The 19471-nt window shown below is 36.1% G+C and overlaps 1 protein-coding gene across 1 annotated transcript; it reads left to right on the top strand.

The window, feature by feature from the left end:
* Positions 1-6877: 6877 nt before the first annotated feature.
* Positions 6878-9517, top strand: LOC120078445 (expansin-like A2). The gene is made up of 4 exons (XM_039032717.1): positions 6878-6989; positions 7088-7200; positions 7909-8087; positions 8756-9517. Exons 1-4 carry the CDS (start codon positions 6878-6880, stop codon positions 9138-9140), a joined length of 789 nt encoding a protein of 262 aa, XP_038888645.1. The 3' UTR covers positions 9141-9517.
* Positions 9518-19471: the final 9954 nt, after the last annotated feature.

Genomic DNA, 19471 nt, shown 5'->3' with positions numbered 1-19471 from the left:
CATGCATTCCAAGCCATACACCCAGAGGATCGATAATCTAAGAATGCCTGCAGGGTACCAACCCCCAAAGTTCCAACAATTCGACGGAAAGGGCAACCCAAAGCAACATATCGCCCACTTCGTAGAAACATGCGAGAATGCGGGAACAAAGGGAGATCTACTAGTCAAACAGTTCGTCAGAACCCTCAAAGGAAACACTTTTGACTGGTACACAGACTTAGAGCCTAGGTGATTGATAGTTGGGAGCAACTTGAAAGAGAATTCTTGAATCGCTTTTACAGCACTAGGCGCACCATCAGCATGATGGAGTTGACAAACGTCAAACAACGGAAAGGGGTGTCGGTCGTCATGATTTGATCCATCAGATTTGATCCCTTTCTTTAAAGGTATGAAGGAAACTTAAAGAAATTTAAGTCTAGTCCATCAGAAGAGGTACGACAACCACGCAAATATGATACTACAAGATTGATGTTGATTATCCCCATTAGAGAATGACATTCCAGATTGAAGATGTTAATCCCTATTGGGGGCAACATAATGGATTGAAGAAGTTCATCCCTCATAAAGAGCTAGCATAGTAAATAAAAGGCACATGCTTGGAATGCACTTTGCTTCCTATTCAAAATCAAACTCGGATGCTCTTCCAGCTTCAAGTTCAGAGGTTTCATCGATGCTTCATCTTCATGCTCAAGTCTGGAGGCTTTTCAATGGCATCTTCAAAGTCGCGAAGTCGAGCTCAATGTGAAGATTCATCGATGCTTCATCAAACTCAAGTGCGGAGGATTTACGGATGCTTCAAGCTCAAATGCGGAGGATTCACCAATTCTTCAAGCTCAAGTGCAGAGGATTCGCCGATGCTTCATCAAACTTAAATGTGGAGGATTTTTCGATGCTTTGTCAAACTCAAATGCGAAGGTATCGTCGATACTTCTCCATCTTCAAGTTCAGAGACTCCATCGATGCTGCTCCATCTTCAAGTTCAAGATTGGCGTGCATGATCCCACTTCCATCTTCAAGTTCAAGATTGACGTGTATGGCCCCACTTCTATCTTCAAGTTCAAGATTGGTGTGCATGGCTCTGCTTCTCTTCAAGTTTAAGATTGGTTGTATGGCTCCATTTCCATCTTCAAATTCAAGGTCGGTGTGCATGGCTCCGCTCCGTCTTCAAGTTCAAGGTCGATGTACATGGCTCCACTCCATCTTTAAGCTCAAGATCGGTGTGCATGGCTCCGTTTCATCTTCAAGTTCATGGTCGGTGTGCATGGCTCGACTCCATCTTCAATGAATCAGTCTACAAAATCATGACATAGCTTCGCTTCATCTCCAAAGTCTGGCGTGGTTCGCTTCATCTTCAAAGTCATGGCATGGCTTCGCTTCATCTCCAAATTGATGGTGCGATTTCGCTTCATCTTCAAAATATTGACGTAGTTTCGCTTCATCTCCAAAGTTTGGTATGGTTCATCTCATCTTCAAAGTTGTAGCGTGGCTTCGCTTCATCTCCAAACTGATGGCATGACTTCGCTTCATCTCCATAGTCATGGTGCGGTTTCGTTTCCTTTCCAAAATTTTGGTACAACTTCACCCCTTCTCCAAAATTGGTGTAGCTTCGTTTCCTCTAAAAAAATGTGGGTGTGGTTCCACTTTATATGCGAGATCAAGTTTGGTTTGCCAAGCTCTACCTCATATGCGAGGACAACTCTGGTCTGTCCAGCTCTGCCTTCTACGCGATATCGACTCTAGCTAACCTAACCCCGCTCAAAAGCTTGATGGCATATTCTTCTCATCTTCAAAGTTTCATGGCATATCCGCCTCATCCTCAATACTCAATGACATATTTCCCTTATCTTCAAATTTTGATCAAGGAGTAACATAACAAGGTAAACCTTATCGAGATCCTCCCTAGGGTGAAAGCATGGGAGAGTTGTAAGCCTTGCAGGACCCCTCCCATGACATTTAGGATATGAGAACGGTGCTACAAGGTAGACCTTATCGGGATCCTCCCTAAGGTGAAAGCATGGTCGAGTTGTAAGCCTTGCAGGGCCCTTCCCATGACATTCAGAATATGCAAATGGTGCTACAAGGTAGACCTTATCGGGATCCTCCCTAGGGTGAAAGCATGGGAGAGTTGTAAGCCTTGCAGGACCCCTCCCATGACATTTAGGATATGAGAACGGTGCTACAAGGTAGACCTTAATCGGGATCCTCCCTAGGGTGAAAGCATGGTGAAAGTTGTAAGCCTTGCAGGGCCCCTCCCATGACATTCAGGATATGAACGGGCTTGCACAAGATAGACCTTATCGGAATCCTCCCTAAGTGTGAAAGCATGAGATGAGCTTGTAAGCTTGTAGGGCCTCTTCCATGACGATCAGGATATGGCGAACAGTTGCACATAGGTAAGACCTTATCGGGATCCTCCCTAGGTGTGAAAGCATGGCGAGAGTTGTAAGCCTTGTAGGGCCCCTCCCATGACATTAGGATATGAAACGTGCTACAAGGTAGACCTTATCAGGATCCTCCCTAAGGTGAAAGCATGAAGCGAGTTGTAAGGCCTTGCAGGACCCTTCCCATTAACGTTCAGGATAATGGCGAACGGTGCTACAAGGTAGAACTTATCGGGATCCTCCCTAAGGTGAAAAGCATGGAAAGAGTTGTAAGCCTTGCAGGACCCTCCCATGATGTTCAGGATATGCGAACGGTGCTACAAGGTATAACTTATCTGAATCCTCCTAGGGTGAAAGCATGAGAGAGTTGTAAGGCTTGTAGGCTCCTTCCATTATGCATCAGGATATGCGAACGGTGCTACAAGGTAGACTTTATCGGGATCCTCCCTAGGGTGAAAGCATGGGAGAATTGTAAGGCATTGCAGGGCCCCTCCCATAACATCATGATATGTGAATGGTATTACAAGGTAAACCTTATCGGGATCCTCTCTAGGGGTGAAAAGCATGGAGAGTTGTAAGCCTTGCAGGCCCCTTCCCATGACGATCGGGATATGCTAAACGGTGCTATAGGTAAACTTTGTCGGGATCCTCCCTAGGGTGAAAACATGGGAGATTGTAAGCCTTGCAGGGCCCCTCTCATGAAACGGATGCTACAAGGTTAGACCTTATCGGGATCCTCCCTACGGTGAAAGCATGGGAGAGTTGTAAGCCTTGAAGAAGCCCCTCCATGACAATCAGGAAGCATGAACAGGTATACCGTAGATAGATCATACCAAGGTCATCCTACAAAAGACGCCGGTGTACTCCTTGAGTTGTGCTTTAGCTCCTACAAAAGAGTAAGGGGGACAAATAGTTTAAACCTATGCAAAAAAAAAAAAAAAAAAAAAAAAAAAAAAAAAGCAAGTAAAGAAAAGAAATAAAAGTAAAAAAAGATAAGAAAAAAAAAGAAGAAAAAAAAGAGAAAAAATACGAAATTTTCTTTAAAAAAAAGTGAAAGAAGAAGAGGAAAAGGAAAGAAGGGAAAGAAGAAGAGAGGGATGAAGATAATAGAGGGGTTTGAGTCCTATTTATAGAGGTATGTCCCATGTTCCATAACAAATTAGGAAATCCAAATCAAATAAAAGATTTTTGATTTAATATATTAGATTTTTTATTAGATTTCCTAATTTGATTCCATTCCTAATTTCAAATTAAATTAAATAAATTTTCTATTTAATTTAATCTTATTAGATTTTGTCCTCAAATTTATCTTCAACTAAGATTTGGACATATTCCAAATTTTATTCAAAGTCAAATTTAAATTGTGGATAAAATCATAAATTAAAATCTGACCATATTTCAAATTTTATTCAAAATCAAAATTGTTCAACATTGAGATTAAATTGCAAATAAAATCTCAAATTAAAATTTGGGCATATTCCAAATTTTATCTCACCTAAATCACCAAATCATATTTTTACGCCAAATTATTAAGTCAAATTAAAATTTGGGCATATTCCAAATTTTATCCCAAATCCAAATCATCAGACTTTTATTCTCAAACCAAATTATTAAGGATAAAATCTCAAATTAAAATTTAGCCATCTTCCAAATTTTATATCAAATTCATCTAAATTTAGGTTCTAAATCAAGTTGTGGGAAAGATTAAAATTCATCCCAAATTAAAATTTGGCCATATTCCAAATTCAAGTATCCTATTGAGCGGATAAGAAAAAAATATCTTTTATTCAAATTTAGGCATATCCCAAATTTTATCTTAAATCCAAATCAAATTAAATTGGGACAAAGCTCAAAATTTTTCGTAAATTTGGCGATATTCCAAATTTTATCCCAAATTCAAGTTAAACTTATGTACTAAATTCATAGTTTTATGACACATCAATTGAGGTCAAATTCAAGAACAAATATATTTGGATTTTGATTCCAACTTTATATTTTTTGAGATTCATCCACTCATGTATGTGCATAAATCTCGAAAGGGGACATTTGTTGAATGAGAAATTTTAGACCAATCACAAGTTGCCACATCTTTTAATAAATTAATGATGAAATTCCAAATCATTAAATTTGGGCTCAATTAGGAGTTCACATATGTCCTGAATTGAAGTTGAAGACAAATTTCGATGACGTCACATGGTTTTATCATGACCGTTGAATCAGATAAGATTAATTGGACCAAATTTGATATTATTATTTAGGTCAAAGCCCAACTAAGTCCAAAAATAGGCTGAATTTGACCCATCAAATCAGCCTAAATCCGATTAATCGGGCCCAAAGGCCAACCCATGGACCAACTAAGCCCAAGTCCAACTAATTTGGCCCAAAGGCCAGGCCCATGGATCAACTAAACCCAAGCCCACCTATGAACCCTATAAATAGATAGGCTCTCTTCATTTGGAGGGGTCAACAATTCTATACTACAGAGAGCTTATAGGGAATTCTCTATAATCAGAAGATTCCTTGACTCCTGAAGCTAATCACACTTGAAGACGGAAGTCCTTTGAAGATACAAGCATTTTGAAGTCCTTTGAAGATGCAAGCATTCTAAAGACTGAAATCCTTTGAAGATACAAGCATTTTCAAAATTCAGAGAGTCCAGAGAATTCATCAACAAGAAGAAGACTTCCAAGACTCCACTCCTAAAAGACAGAAGACCCTTGAAAACACAAAGAAGACTCTTTCGAGACTTCTGCTTCAAGAACATTCGGTGCTTTTCTTCTTCAAGTCAAGCACATTCACCCAACTGAGAGAAAATCAGAGGATCAAGTATTAGAGATCAAACCACATCGCATCAAATCAACTTCAATATCAACATCAACTCATGTTCAACTCCACGAAACAAGTTTCTTCAGAAGTCTCGTGTGAATAGTGCCCATTCCCAATTCGTACAAAATAATTCCACTGAATTTCCAAAAGGTTTACAAGGTAGGGTTTCTTCTCTGTGTATGTTTTGTTTCTAGTTGCATGTTTAATCTATTTTGATCTATAGTTTTTATTCCAAAAAAAAATGTTTTGATTTTAAATGGCATTTTGAAATACGTTTTGGATTTTGTATGTTATGGCTTCCACTCTGCCTTAGGGTTTTCATCCCTACATTTTCAGTACTATCAAATGCTCTCAACTTAATTCTTAATCGTTCTCGAGCAAGATAGAATAAGACACATAGTCACACAATAATATGCTCACTCACATACATGTTAGTTACCAAGTCTCAACAGTTTTCTAAAACTTAAATTGCACTCAACGAAAGAAATCAAAACTTATTAAACATGACCTAAATAATTTAAGAACACTATCATATAATTTAAAGAACAGACAGAAACACGACCAACGCCCACGGACCAGAGTGTTGTGAAACTACGGCTACGACAGCTTAAAAACATAGTATTCATATATTATATAATTCTCTACACTTTTCTTTCATCATGCTTGGTTTTTTTCTTCTTTTTTTCTTCAAAAATTAAATTAAATATAGTAGCATTTTAGACCAAAGATTTCAAGTGCTATGTTTAAAGTAGAAGAATACTATATTTAATAGTAGAACTTTAATCAACCCACTGTCTAAGGAATATGGTTTTTCTTAATTCTCCAAATTAACAAGACATAGTTGAGTAAGTGCAGACCAAACTGACTACCCATTTGGACTCTTTATTAAACATTTTCCTCAATAAATCTTCCTTCTCATCCAACTATTACACAAATTTAGGTGAGACCAATTAATAATGAAAGGAGCAACTTACGGATAGATGGTAAGGTTATAATTTTATGATGGTGTCCTCTTTGTGTTATTCATCATTCTTAGAACAAATCCTAATATTATTTTTGTTGGATTGAATACATGTTTGAGATTTATGGGTTCTAATATCATATTAAATAAATATGAAGTTCCACCTCAAAATCAATCACAGATAATAAGATGAATAACTCATATATATCTTACAAAGAGTGGTTCCTTGATAAAAGACTAAGTGGTCATGGGTTCAATCCATGGTGGCCTACATATGCAGGACTTAATATCCTATGAATTTTATTAACACTCGAATTTCGTAGGATCAGATGGGTTATCTCATAAGATTAATTAAAATATGCATAGTTGACCTGAACACTCATTTATACATATCATATATATATAATTATATATATATATATATATATAATATATATACTATATTAATAAATAAATCCACATAGAGTGACACTTCCTCAATGACAAATTCTTAGTTAGCCATTCATAATCCACCTACTCAAAACATTATCAAATTCTTATAATAATAATAATAAAATCATGTCCAATTGGTATGTGTTTTAGCTAGCCAATTCAATGTCAATGTGTCATCTAGTTTTTTGCCACTTTGTTTCACCTATATAAGCATAACATTCTCCTTACTTCTTCCTCACACACACTTCATCAAACACATAATTTTTCTTTTCTCAATATGGCTTGGTTTATTGGTTATCTTTTTCTCCTTCTCGTCTCTTCTACCACGGCTTGTGATCGTTGTGTTTATCAATCTAAAGCTAGCCACCTCTACAACACGCCTACTTCATGTAAAAATTTATATTATATAGTTCATTCTCCCTTTTATCTTTTTTGCTTGATTAAGATAGTAAAAAATATATGAGTATTCTACACATTTGACATAAAGATGGAGGAGCATGTGGTTATGGCAACTTAGCTTTGGAATTCTCTAATGGCTTCTTTGCTGCTGGTGTACCTTCCCTTTACAAACAAGGAGCTGGTTGTGGAGCTTGCTACCAAGTATTATTTTTTTTCTTCTAATATAATTTACCTTTTGTAGTATGAATATATATTTCAATCAATTTAGTCCTTTGTGCTATAGTGTATATAACAATAATTTAATCCTTTGTACTTTAAAATTTGTAACAATAATTTAATGGATTTTTTTTTTTAAATATAGAAAAATAAACCAAAGTATTTACAAAATATAGCAAAATTTTAGAACACCCAATGATAAACGCTATCAGTATCTATCAATATCAATGATAGAAATCTATCAGTGTCTATTAGCGTCTGTCATTGATAGTTCTAAAATTTTGCTATATTTTGTAAATATTTTCAACAATTTTACCATTTGAAATAATTTTCCTAATTTAATCCGAATTACAAAATATTTCATCAAAATTAAATTAAATGTCATTTTATTATTTAATGATTTAGACTTTGTAGTGCTTATAAACCTATTGAAGTTTTAATTACTTTCTTCATCTACCTATGTCTTAACAAATTCCATTAAATCTTAACAATAATTTTCACAATTAAGGACTAAATTATTGTTACAGATTTTGAAGTACAAAAGTAAATTTTTATATGCTAGAATTTAGAAACTACTTAAATTGTTGCAAAATTTCTCGAAGAATACAGACTAAATTATTTCAAATCAAAATTAAAGAATGAAAAGTGATTTTAAACGTATTTTATATCAAGAACTTGTTATTATTTCTATAGGTAAGGTGCAAAAATAGAAGGTTGTGCAACACAGTAGGGACTAAAGTGGTGGTAACAGATCAAAATAATGATAATGTAACGGATCTTGTTCTTAGTAAAAGGGCATTCTTCACAATGGCTCTCAATGGCAAAGGTGGAGACTTGTTGAATCTTGGAGTTATTGATGTAGAATACAAGAGGTAACATTTTGGACTATATAAACATATTATAAGTGTATGTTAAAAGATAGTGTTTTGTCACTAAACTCTCATTAGAGTAAATAATTTGTTGCCAACCACTTTAGTTTATAATGATTTAGTTCTTGACTTTTTAAAAATTTCAAAATTTTGGTCCCTAAAATTTAATAAGTAATAGTTTGGTCTTTATGTACTTTACAATTTATAACAGATTTACACCCTATCATGAAGAATATTATTAACATTTAGTGAAATTTCTTACACATAGAATTAATAAATTGATTTGAGATCAAATTTGACTATAGAGACTAAAGTTATTACGTAATAACAATTAACAAGTAATTTTGTGAGACCTTTCACTATAGGAATTAAATTGTTACATGCTAAAGTTCAATTACTAAACTGAACATCGTTACAAAGTTAAAGTTAAGAGACTAGAAGTATTTTTTTAACCTAGGTACAATCGTACTAGTACTAATAATGCATCAAATTTCCATCATAACTTTACAATTGAGCATGTTTGAATAATAATAGTACTAAGTGGTAAGAATAGTACTAAATTGGATGATGACTCACCTCCTGTGGGTGGCCTGAAAAATGTGTTTTCAACCCATAAAAAAGTATATTATTGTACAACAATTAAAATAAAAGTTGCCCATCAAAATTTGCAGGGTGCCTTGTGAATACAAAAATAGGACTTTGTTAGTGCGAGTGGAAGAATCAAGTTACAACCCATTTTACTTGGCCATTAAATTCTTGTACCAAAGTGGCCAAACAGAAATGGTAGCTGTGGACATAGCTCAAGCTGGTACCTCTAATTGGAGCCATATGAAAAGAAATTATGGAGCTGTTTGGGAAACTAACGACATACCCGAAGGAGCATTGCAACTAAGGATGGTTGTGACTTCGGGATACGACGGAAAGTGGATTTGGGCAAAATCTGTACTTCCTACTAATTGGAAAACTGGAATGATTTATGATACTGGGGTTCTAATCAACGATGTTGCTAAGGAGAGTTGCCCTCCTTGGCAATGTGGTGATGGGCAATGGAAATGAATATAAGAGTTTCAAACCTTTGAATAATTAACAACAATGATCACTTTGAATCACATAGTTTGTGATTTTTATGTGTTGTGTTCAATAAATATTTATATGAAGGTGATGGAGGAAAATAGTGCTAGTTGTGTGCATGGTCTTAATCTATGTACAATAATGTGTGTTTTGTTGTATCCTCTCTATTATAAATAAATAAATAAAATTGTCTGAAGTTCGACGAATGCGCACCTGGTACATGTATTGTTTTTAGATTCTATAATCTAAATACCGTTTAAATTATAAAAAATAATATATTTATGTTTTCATTATTATGAATTTAAAACTTCAAAATGCAAATTTGTATTAAAAAAGAAAAATATTAAAATGTTAATAAATATAATAATTGATGTTATAAACTCAATAATACATTTTTATTAAATTAAAATATGTATAATATATTATAAGTTATATGATGTCATAAAATAATAATTATATAATAATTTTAAAATAAAATAAGTTCATAAATTAATGAATAATAGTTTATATTCAACCTAATAGGTAACCACAACTTACAACTAATGTTATGATTTATATAATTGTGAATAACTATTTAGATTGGGATCTAATTTTGAATTTACTATCAAAAACATATCTTTACATAAAAATTATTTTTATTGAATCTCATTATTTTTAAATTTATGTTTTCAAATTGCTACCAAATGTATGTTTGATATCTCACCGATGAGTGACTTGGGTAGAATGCACTATCACTTCCATCATGCCATAATTTGGCCCTTGCAATTCTATGTCATTGAAGAACATTTGATCTCCAATGGCTACTTTTCTTTCTAAAAGAGATTCTAAACAAACTTTTGTAAGATCTATCACTATATAAATTAATATTTTCTGTAAAATTAAAACTAGCGTGTGAAATATGTAAGGGAGAACCAACTTATCATGTGTAAGCCTTTAAGAAATATAGAAGAATGTCTTCCTATGGATGTAGGCACCATTTTACCAAACCACATACATGTTTATGGTCCTCTTATTTTTCTCCTTCTTCCTTTTCTGCACGTGTGAGATCTTCAAATTCTGCTACCAAAATCACAAAGAAAAACTTTCAGAAACTAGGAGAGAGTTAGAGAGGAGTTTCGAAACTTAGAGAGAGTGTGTGATTTCTTCAAATGAATTTTTAGTCAGATTCAATATTGATTTTGTGAAAAGAAGAAATAAGCTTACCACGTGTGTGTTAAAGGGGCTGAAGACGTGGCTGCATCTCCTCCAAGTTTTCTACCTAACTCAAATCTCAATTGGATCAAATTCTCCTCCTTCAAATTATTATAAAAGCCCAACAAAGTGGTATCAGAGCCTTTGACAATCAAGATTGATGTTCTTGGAGAATTAAGATTCAAGAATTTGTTCATCAATGGCAGTAGCGAGGTTTGAAATTGAAAAATTTGATGGAGAGTGTGATTCCTATAAAAGGTCAAAATCAAAGCCATATTATTCAGTTAGCAAAAGGCTCTCAAGGCTTTTTAGATCCATCAACACTACCAAACACATTGACAACACAAGAAAGGAAAGATTAGGAGCTTGCAACCTATGGTACGTTAGTTCTAAATCTTAGTGATAATGTTTTAAAGCAAGTTTTAGATCATGAGACGGCTTATAAGATTTGGACAAAATTGGAAGGGTTATTTGCCACAAAAAACCTTTCAAATAAAATTGTGAGAGTTTCTGAACCTAACTTAGAAGGCCAAACAGGATGCAAAAAATCAGCAGAAATAAAACGAAAGCAGTAAAGAACACCAAGTTATATAGTGGTTCGACCAGTTTGGTCTACATCCACTTTGAGAACCAGCTTGAATTAATTTATTAATGAGCAATAAAGGAATTTTACAAATTACAGATAATCAACGAAATCACCAATCTGTAATTTTAAGTATCAACTGATATCGAGAGATCCGCACACAACGTCGCCTCTGTCTATTGAGAACAACCCGCTGCAAAACAGTCCAAAACAGTGTGCTACCCGCTCTAACCGACAAACCAGTGGAGACCCGGCCTCTCTCTCACTGCGACAACCACTGTCGGATGTAACCACACGGTGAACCACTAAACCGCCAGATTCAAGCCCACGGCTGCTCATATCAGCGAAGTCCAACCAAGCTCGAACCGGCCGTTGCTCTTCCACACAAGTCGTCGCAGCTCTTCCACGAAGCCGACACAAGTCCAGCCGAGCGGCTCTTCAACCGACGCCTCCGTCTTTTGTTCCAGTCGACTGCGCAACTTCAACACCAGGCGGCTCCCTACTCCTTGCGGCTGCTACCAGTTTTTTTGTTTTCTTGGCCAAAAGGAGACCACGAAAAAAGGCCCTATTTTGGAGAAGATAGGGATAATTACAAGTTTGCCACTGCTCAATAATTACAATATATGCCATGTGGACCATTTAAATTTCCAAAAACCAATAAAAAACCACTTAAAAAAACTTATTATTTTCTACAATCTCCTCATAATAAGAATATTTAAGTGCAAGCATGATTCTCCAATCTTTTTTCATCTAGATTAATATTCACCCATCTAATAGGTATTTGAACCTATGGGCTGGAGAACCTTAGTTAACATATCTGACAAATTTTCAACTGTATGAACCTTGACTAGTTCTACATCTTTCTGGGCCACAACTTCTCTGATAAAATGAAATTTACATCTGATATGCTTTGACGTTCGTGATGAGATGGATTCTTGCAAGATGAATAGCATCTGCTATCACAACGGACGATAGGAATGAACTCCTGCGACAAAACTCACGAATATTCTTTTCAACCACACTGCCTCTTTCACAGCTTCACCCACTGAAATATACTCTGACCCAGTAGTAGACAAGGCAATAACTGATTGTAGAGTAACCTTCCAACTGGCCACATTACCGAACAAACAAAAAATGTGACCTGATAGAGACCTTCTTTTATCAATGTCTGCAGCATAATCTGCATTTGTGAAGCCTTCCAATAGTGCTGATTTATCACAATCCCTGCTAAAACACAATGATATACTGGCACTACCTTTCAAATATCGAAGCACCCATTTAACTGCATTCCAATGCTCCTTCCCAGGATTTGACATAAACCTACTTATCATACTCATAGCATATCCCAAGTCAGGCCTAGTACAAATCATCAAATACATAATACTTCCAACAGTATTACAATAGGGAATATTAGCCATCTCTAACCTTTCTTGTTCAGTAACAGAACACTGAGACGAAGAAAGCCTGAAATGAGATGCTAAGGATGTCGAAACTGCCTTACAACCAGACATATTATACTTCTCAAGCAGTTTATGCACATAACTCTCTTGCGAAATGGTTAACAAACCTTTCTCTCTATCTCTTTTCACATCCATGCCTAGGATCCTTTTCAGTTCACCTAAATCTTTCATCTCAAATTCACTACTCAATCGTTTCTTGAGATCACAGATTTCTGAATAATCTTTAGACACAAGAATCATATCATCTACATACTGAAGTAGATAAGTATATGAACCTTTCTGAGATAGTTTCCAGCACACGCAGGCATTATATGAGCTCCTGTGAAACCCCTGCTTCAGAATAAAGGTGTTAAACCTGATATACCTTTATCTCGGAGATTGCTTCAGTCCATAGATGGACCTGTGAAAACGACAAACCATGTCTTCCTTTCCTTTCACCTCATAGCCCTTAGGTTGAGCCATGTAGATCACTTCCTCCAATTCACCATGAAGGAAAGCTATGGTAACGTCCACCTGTTCAACAAACATATCAAAGTGAACAGCAATAGATAAAATAATCGAATGGACGAATGCTTCACCACCAGTGAGAAAATCTCATGAAAGTCAACTCCTTCCTTTTGAGTGTAGCCCTTGGCTACCAGTCTAGCCTTATACCTAGGCTTGCTGTCACCTCCTGTACCTGGCTTGATTTTATAAATCCACTTTGACTGAATGAGTTTCTGATTAGGAGGCTTTGGAACCAATGACCATGTCTGATTCTTTTACAACGAGAAAAACTCTGTTTCCATAGCATCCTTCCACTATTCCTTCGAATCAGATATAATAGCCTCCTCAAAAGTAAGAGGCTCTACTTCAATACTGTCAGCTGCACAAGTAAGAGCATAAGCAACTAAATCAGCATAACCATACCTCGTAGAAGCTTGCCTCACCCACTGAGGCTTGTCACGTGTAAGTTGATAGTTCTGTAGGTCACTGCCACTTAAGCTTTCTTCACCAAAAGCTCCCTCATCAATCAAAATTCTCTGTAGCTGAGGTTATTTACCATCATAACTGGATGACTGATCACTGGAATCACCTGAACTAACTGATGGTGGTGCTTTAGAATCAATTCTAACCTCTGCCTCAACCTGATCAACTGTCTGCTGTTTCTGCTACTCTTTGACACGAAATGGCATCTCTGTTTCATTAAAGGTCACATCTCTGCTGATAATGCATTTATTTTTTCCCTCTTCCAAGCACCAAAGTTTATATCCTTTAACACCCTGAGGATAGCCAATAAATATACATTTCAGTGCCCTCTTGTTCAACTTCCCTTCCTTAACATGAGCATAAGCTGAACATCCAAACACTCTGAGATGATCCAAGCTTGGAGCTTTTCCTGTCCATATCTCTTGAGGAGTCTTTAGGCCTAAAGCGGAAGACGAACTCCTATTAATAAGATAACAAGCTGTTTGGGCAGCTTCACCCCAAAATTTCAAGGGTAATGAAGCATTTGTCAAGAGACATCTTGTACGCTCCATAATTGTTCTATTGAACCTCTCAGCTAAACCATTCTGCTGAGGAGTGTACGTAACAGTGAAATGCCTCGTAATTCCCTCAGATTTTCAAAATTTATCAAATTTGTGATTCACAAATTCTAAACCATTTTCTGTCCTCAGATATTTTACCTTTCTGCCTATCTGGTTCTCAACCTTCTTTTTCCATTCAAGAAATTTCCCAAAAGCTTCATCCTTCTGTTTTAGTGGATACATCCACACCTTTCTTGAAAAATCATCAATGATTCATATAAAGTATCTCGAACCTCCCATAGAAGGTACCTTTATAGGACCCCACAAATTTGAATGAATATAATCTAAAATTCCTTTAGTAAAATGCTTCCCTTTCCCAAACTTCACTCTGGTAGACTTTCCCATTATGCAATGGTCACAAAATGGGAGTTCAATGCCTTTAACTTCTCCAAGCAAACCTTGTTGTGAAAAAGCTAGTAAACCTCTTTCACTCACATGAGCCAATCTGTTATGCCATAACATAGATTTATCTGTTTCTTTCCCAGATGCAATAGCAGCACTACCTGAAACTGCAGTACATTCCAACACATAAAGACCATTCCTCAAGGTCCCCTTCAGCTTAACCAAAGAACCCCTGATAACCTTCAGAATTCCATTCTCAGATTTATAAGAATAACCTGCTCTATCTAATTCGCCCAGAGAAATTAGATTTCATTTGAGTTTTGGAACATACCTTAAATTTGTAAGAATTCTGATCATACCATCATGTGTTGCAATTCGAACTGACCCAATTTCTTTTACATCACAAGCACCATTATCACCAAGCAGAACTGATCCCTCATCATTTTCCTGAAAGTCAATCAAGAAATTCCAATTAGGAGTCATGTGAAACGTGCACCCTGAATCTATGATCCAAGCATTTCGAATGTCCCTGCTGGACACCATCAAAACCTCTGCTGAATCATACCCATCAGTAATATTTGCTGCACTAGAATTCCTTGTATGCTTGCTACTTGATGCTTCCTTGCTCTTATTCAAAGGGCCATTCTTTCTAAAGTGTCCTTCTTTATGACATAGGAAACACTTTTTGATTTTCCCCTTTAATTTCAACGTGGATCTCGACTCTTTTCCTTTTCCGTTCTTTTTCTCATTTCTGCCTCTGGCCATGAGTAACTCTCCATCCTTGCGTTCCTTTTTAATCTCGAGATTTCTCATTCTCAAGGCATCCAACACTATATCCATGGACAATGAATCCCGTCCATATTTAATAGCTGCTTTAACTTTTCGATACCATTCTGGCAAAGAATTCAGAAGAATAACTGCTTGATTTTCATCCGACATCTTCTCATCGATGTTATTAAGATCAACTATAATCTTCTGAAATTCATCTAGGTTCTCTTCTAAACCTTTACCTGAGTCCATCTTATATCCAAAGAATTTTTCCTTTAGGTATAATTTATTTGGCAAGGACTTAGTCAAATAAAGACTTTCCAATTTCTTCCACAACTCCACTGTAGTAGTGGTCGCATCTACTAGCCTAAGCACTCCATCTGACAGATACAAAATTATTGTTGAATAGGCCATCTCATCCATATCCCCTTTTTCAGCTTCTGTAATTGTTGGTGGAAGGTTATCTTCGTCTAAGATTTTGGCTACCTTTGTTGTACTATAATAGCCTTAATCTTTTTCCTCCAAAACCCGAAATCACCTTTCCCATCAAATTTAACAACTTTGAATCGTGTAGACATCGATGCCATCCGTCAAATTAATTCCAACAAAAAAAAGCTGAACAAAGAATATGTCAGCACACACTACCGCAAAACCTCTTTGGATCAACTGGAGCTCTGATACCACTTATAAGAGTTTTTGAACCTAACTTAGATGGCCAAACAGGATGCAAACAATCAACAGAAATAAAACGAAAGCAGTAAAGAATACCAAGATATATAGTGGTTCGACCAGTTTGGTCTACATCCACTTTGAGAACCAGCTTGAATTAATTTATTAATGAGCAATAAAGGAATTTTTCAAATTACAAATTATCAACAAAATCACCAATTTATAATTTTAAGTATCAGCTGATACCGAGAGATCCGCATACAACATCGCCTCTGTCTACTGAGAACAACCCGCTGCAAAATAGCCCAAAACAGTGTGCTACCCGCCTCTGACCGGCGAACCACGCGTAGACCCGTTCCTCTCTCTCACCGCCGACAACTGCTGTCGGATGCAGCCACCACGGCGAACCACTGAATCGTCGAATTCAAGCCCACATTGCTGCTCAGATCGGCGAAGTCCGACCAAGCTCGAACCGGCCGCTACTCCTCCACACAAGAACCGGCCACGGCTCTTCCACGAAGCTGACACCTAAGTCCAGCCGAGCGGCTCTTTGACCGACGACCTCCGTCTTTGTTCCAGTCAATTGCGGCAACTTCAACACCAGGCGGCTCCCTACTTCTTTGCGGCTGCTACCGTTTTTTTGTTTCTTGGCCATAAGGAGACCCACGAAAAAAGGCCCTAATTTTGGAGAAGATAGGGATAATTACAAGTTTTCCACTACTCAATAATTACAATAATGTCATTGGGCCTTTAAATTTCCAAAAACCCAATAAAAAACCACTTAAAAAACTTGTTATTTTCTACAAAAATGTACCTAAGGGATAAGTTCTTCATATTCTCATCTAAGTAACTCTCTAACAATTTCGATGAGTTCAAGAAGATTGTCTCAAAATTCAAGAACCTTGGAGAGAAATTGGGTGATGACAATGAAGCCTATGTGTTTCTTAACTCCTTACCGGATTCCTGCAAAGATGTAAAGAATACAATAAAGTATAAAAGGGATTCCATAAGCATAGATGCCATTATTACATCCTTGAAAACAAGGGAAATTGAACTACAATCTGTGAAGAAAGTGCAGCCTAGTGGTGAAGGGTTCTTTGTGAAAGAAAACCCTAAGTCTACCATAGAAAAGATGGAAAACAGGAGCCTTAGTTGAAATGAAAGTATTGTAAAAAGAAGGGTAACCTAATCAAGGATTGTTTCATTCTTAAGAGGAAGAATCAAGAAAAGGAAAAGAAGGCTAAGGGCAAATAATTTAAAGCTTCAATAGTTGAAGGGTTCTATGTTTATTTTGATGCACTTACTTTAACTCAAGACAAGACCAATCATATTAACCCCCTTGGGAAACATGATTGGGTCTCCAACTCCGGATGCACCTATCATATGACTCTTATTAGACCTTGGTTCAACACCTACAATAAGATTGATGGAGAAATGGTCTACATAAGAAACAACCAAGTTTGTAAAATTGTTAGGATTGGATAAGTATCATTGAAAATGAAATATGGGACTTCGAATAAATCTTAGACAAGTGTCACTTCTCCAGAGAAATTTGATCTCTTTGGGAATGTTAGATGCAATTTGGTGTGAATATAGAGGAAAAAGAGGGACTGTTGAAGTCATCAAAGATTCTAAGGTGGTCCTAGTTGGAGAGAAGGTCAATGACCTATTTGTGGTTAGAAGGATTGAAATGGTAACAAGGACCTATATAGTGACTACTAATGAGCTGGCAAAGGTAGATATTTGGCACAAAAGGCTATCTCACATCAGTGCAAAGGGATTGGAAGCTCTATCTAAATAAGACATTTTACCTAAAGGAATTTGTGATCAACTTACTGTTTGTGAGCATTGTGTAATGGCAAAGCCACAAGGCACGGTTTTACTAAAGCTCAACATACTACAAAGGCAATCCTAGACTACATACATTCTGACGTTTGGGGGCCAGCCCCAACTCCAACCCTAAATGGTTCAAGATACTTACTAGGGGTGTGCAAAAGTTGGACAAAATCGATGAAATAGACCGAATCGGATTGAACCAATTTCAATTTCTTATGATTCCTTCGTTCATTGCTTGAAAAAACTAGTAAATTCAGTTCGATTCTCGGTTAAGCAACAAAAGAAATCATAAAAAACTGAACATAATTGATTTTAATATATTTGTTTATTTATTTATTTATTTATTAAAGATAACTAGAAGCACACTATTTTTAAAGCCCATTAGCCCAAAAAGTAAACCCTAGGTATGCCTATTACAATTCATCGGCCTCAACCACTCCTTATTCAGCAACCATGCATGGCTTCACTCTCCAGTGGCTGCCTTCTCTATCTTCTTCTTCTTCTTCTCCTTCCTCTTCATTCCCTCCTCCTCCTTCCTTTTTTTCTAGATTTCCTTCTTAATTCTCTCCTTTCTTTTTTCTTCTTCTGTATTTTATTCTTCTTCTTTTGCACTTCTTTCTCTTTTTTTTTTCTTCTTTGCATTTTTTTTTCTTCTTCTTTCTTCTACTTTTTTATTGTTAGTTTTTTAGTCTTTTTAGCTTTTAGCAACTTCTAGGATTTTGATGTTGATGGACTTTTGAAAAGAAAAAACCATTGAGACCGACTAAGACCAAGCAAGGATCGGCCATAATTTTTTTTTAAAAAAATAATGGTCTTAACTGAACTTAACCGACTTGAATCAAATCAGACCAGGTCGGTTCAAAAAGAAAAACTAAAAATATTCAGTTTTGGCCAATTCCAAGACACTAAAAATCGATCTATTAGGTTTGATCTCCGATTTTATCGAACCAAACCGTGTATACCCCTAGTACTTACTATCCTTTACTAATGATTTCTCAAGAAAAAAACTAGGTTTTCTATCTCAAAACCAAAGATTAAGTTTTTGATAAATTCAAATAGTGAAAACTCATGTTAGAGAAGCAAATTCTAAGGATAGATAATGGGTTGAAATTTTGTACTGAGAAGTTTAACCAATTTTGTAGGGAGAATGGGATAACTAGACACAGGACAGTGATGTTTACACCTCAACAAAAATGGGGTGGTTGAAAAACTAAAAAGAACTATCATGAAAAGAGTTAGATGCCTAATGTCTGATGTCATTCTTTGTGAGAAATATTAGGCTGAAGTTGTTGCCTATACAGTATACATCTTAAATAGGTGTCCACACACAACCCTAGACTTCTTAACCCCCAAGGAGAAATGGTTCAAGCATACACCTATCCTAGAAAATCTAAAGGTATTAGGATGTGTTGGATATATACATTAAAACCAAGGGAAGCTAAAGCCTAGGGCTGACGAGTGCACATTTGTAGGGTCTATTGATGGTGTGAAGGGCTTTAAGATGTGGAATCCTATTGAGAAAATATTTATAATCAACAGAGATGTTTCATTCAGAAAGAAAGAAATGTTTATGCAAAGGGAAAATGTGATTTGAAATCCTTAAGAACCCTACCACTAGAATTGATGTGGAGAATGCTAAAAAATCCACCTTCAGATAACAACCCTCGAAGTGATTAAGAAGAAGAATAGGTTATTATAGGTGAACAACTTGAAATGTTAAAGCTCAACCTAATTTGAGTCAATACTCATTAGCTAAGGATAAAAAAAAGAAGGGTGATTGTTCCTTCGGCTACATATACTGAAACTAATTACATCAGCCTAGTTTTGAATTTTACAATAGTCCCGAATGACCAAGATCCAACTAATTTTGATGAGGTAGTAAGTTATCTTAATGCTAGA

This window comes from Benincasa hispida, chromosome 5 (assembly GCF_009727055.1).
Source record: "Benincasa hispida cultivar B227 chromosome 5, ASM972705v1, whole genome shotgun sequence".
NCBI lineage: Eukaryota > Viridiplantae > Streptophyta > Magnoliopsida > Cucurbitales > Cucurbitaceae > Benincasa > Benincasa hispida.
Note: the sequence above shows the minus strand (reverse complement) of the source record. Positions and strands in the feature narration are given on the sequence as shown.

Bases quoted from the DNA above. Each gene is read 5' to 3' on its own strand.
- LOC120078445 (XM_039032717.1), top strand. From the start codon at position 6,878: ATGGCTTGGTTTATTGGTTATCTTTTTCTCCTTCTCGTCTCTTCTACC. The intron at 6,990-7,087 runs GTAAAAATTTAT...TTTGACATAAAG, and splicing joins CTACAACACGCCTACTTCAT to ATGGAGGAGCATGTGGTTAT. The intron at 8,088-8,755 runs GTAACATTTTGG...CAAAATTTGCAG, and splicing joins ATTGATGTAGAATACAAGAG to GGTGCCTTGTGAATACAAAA.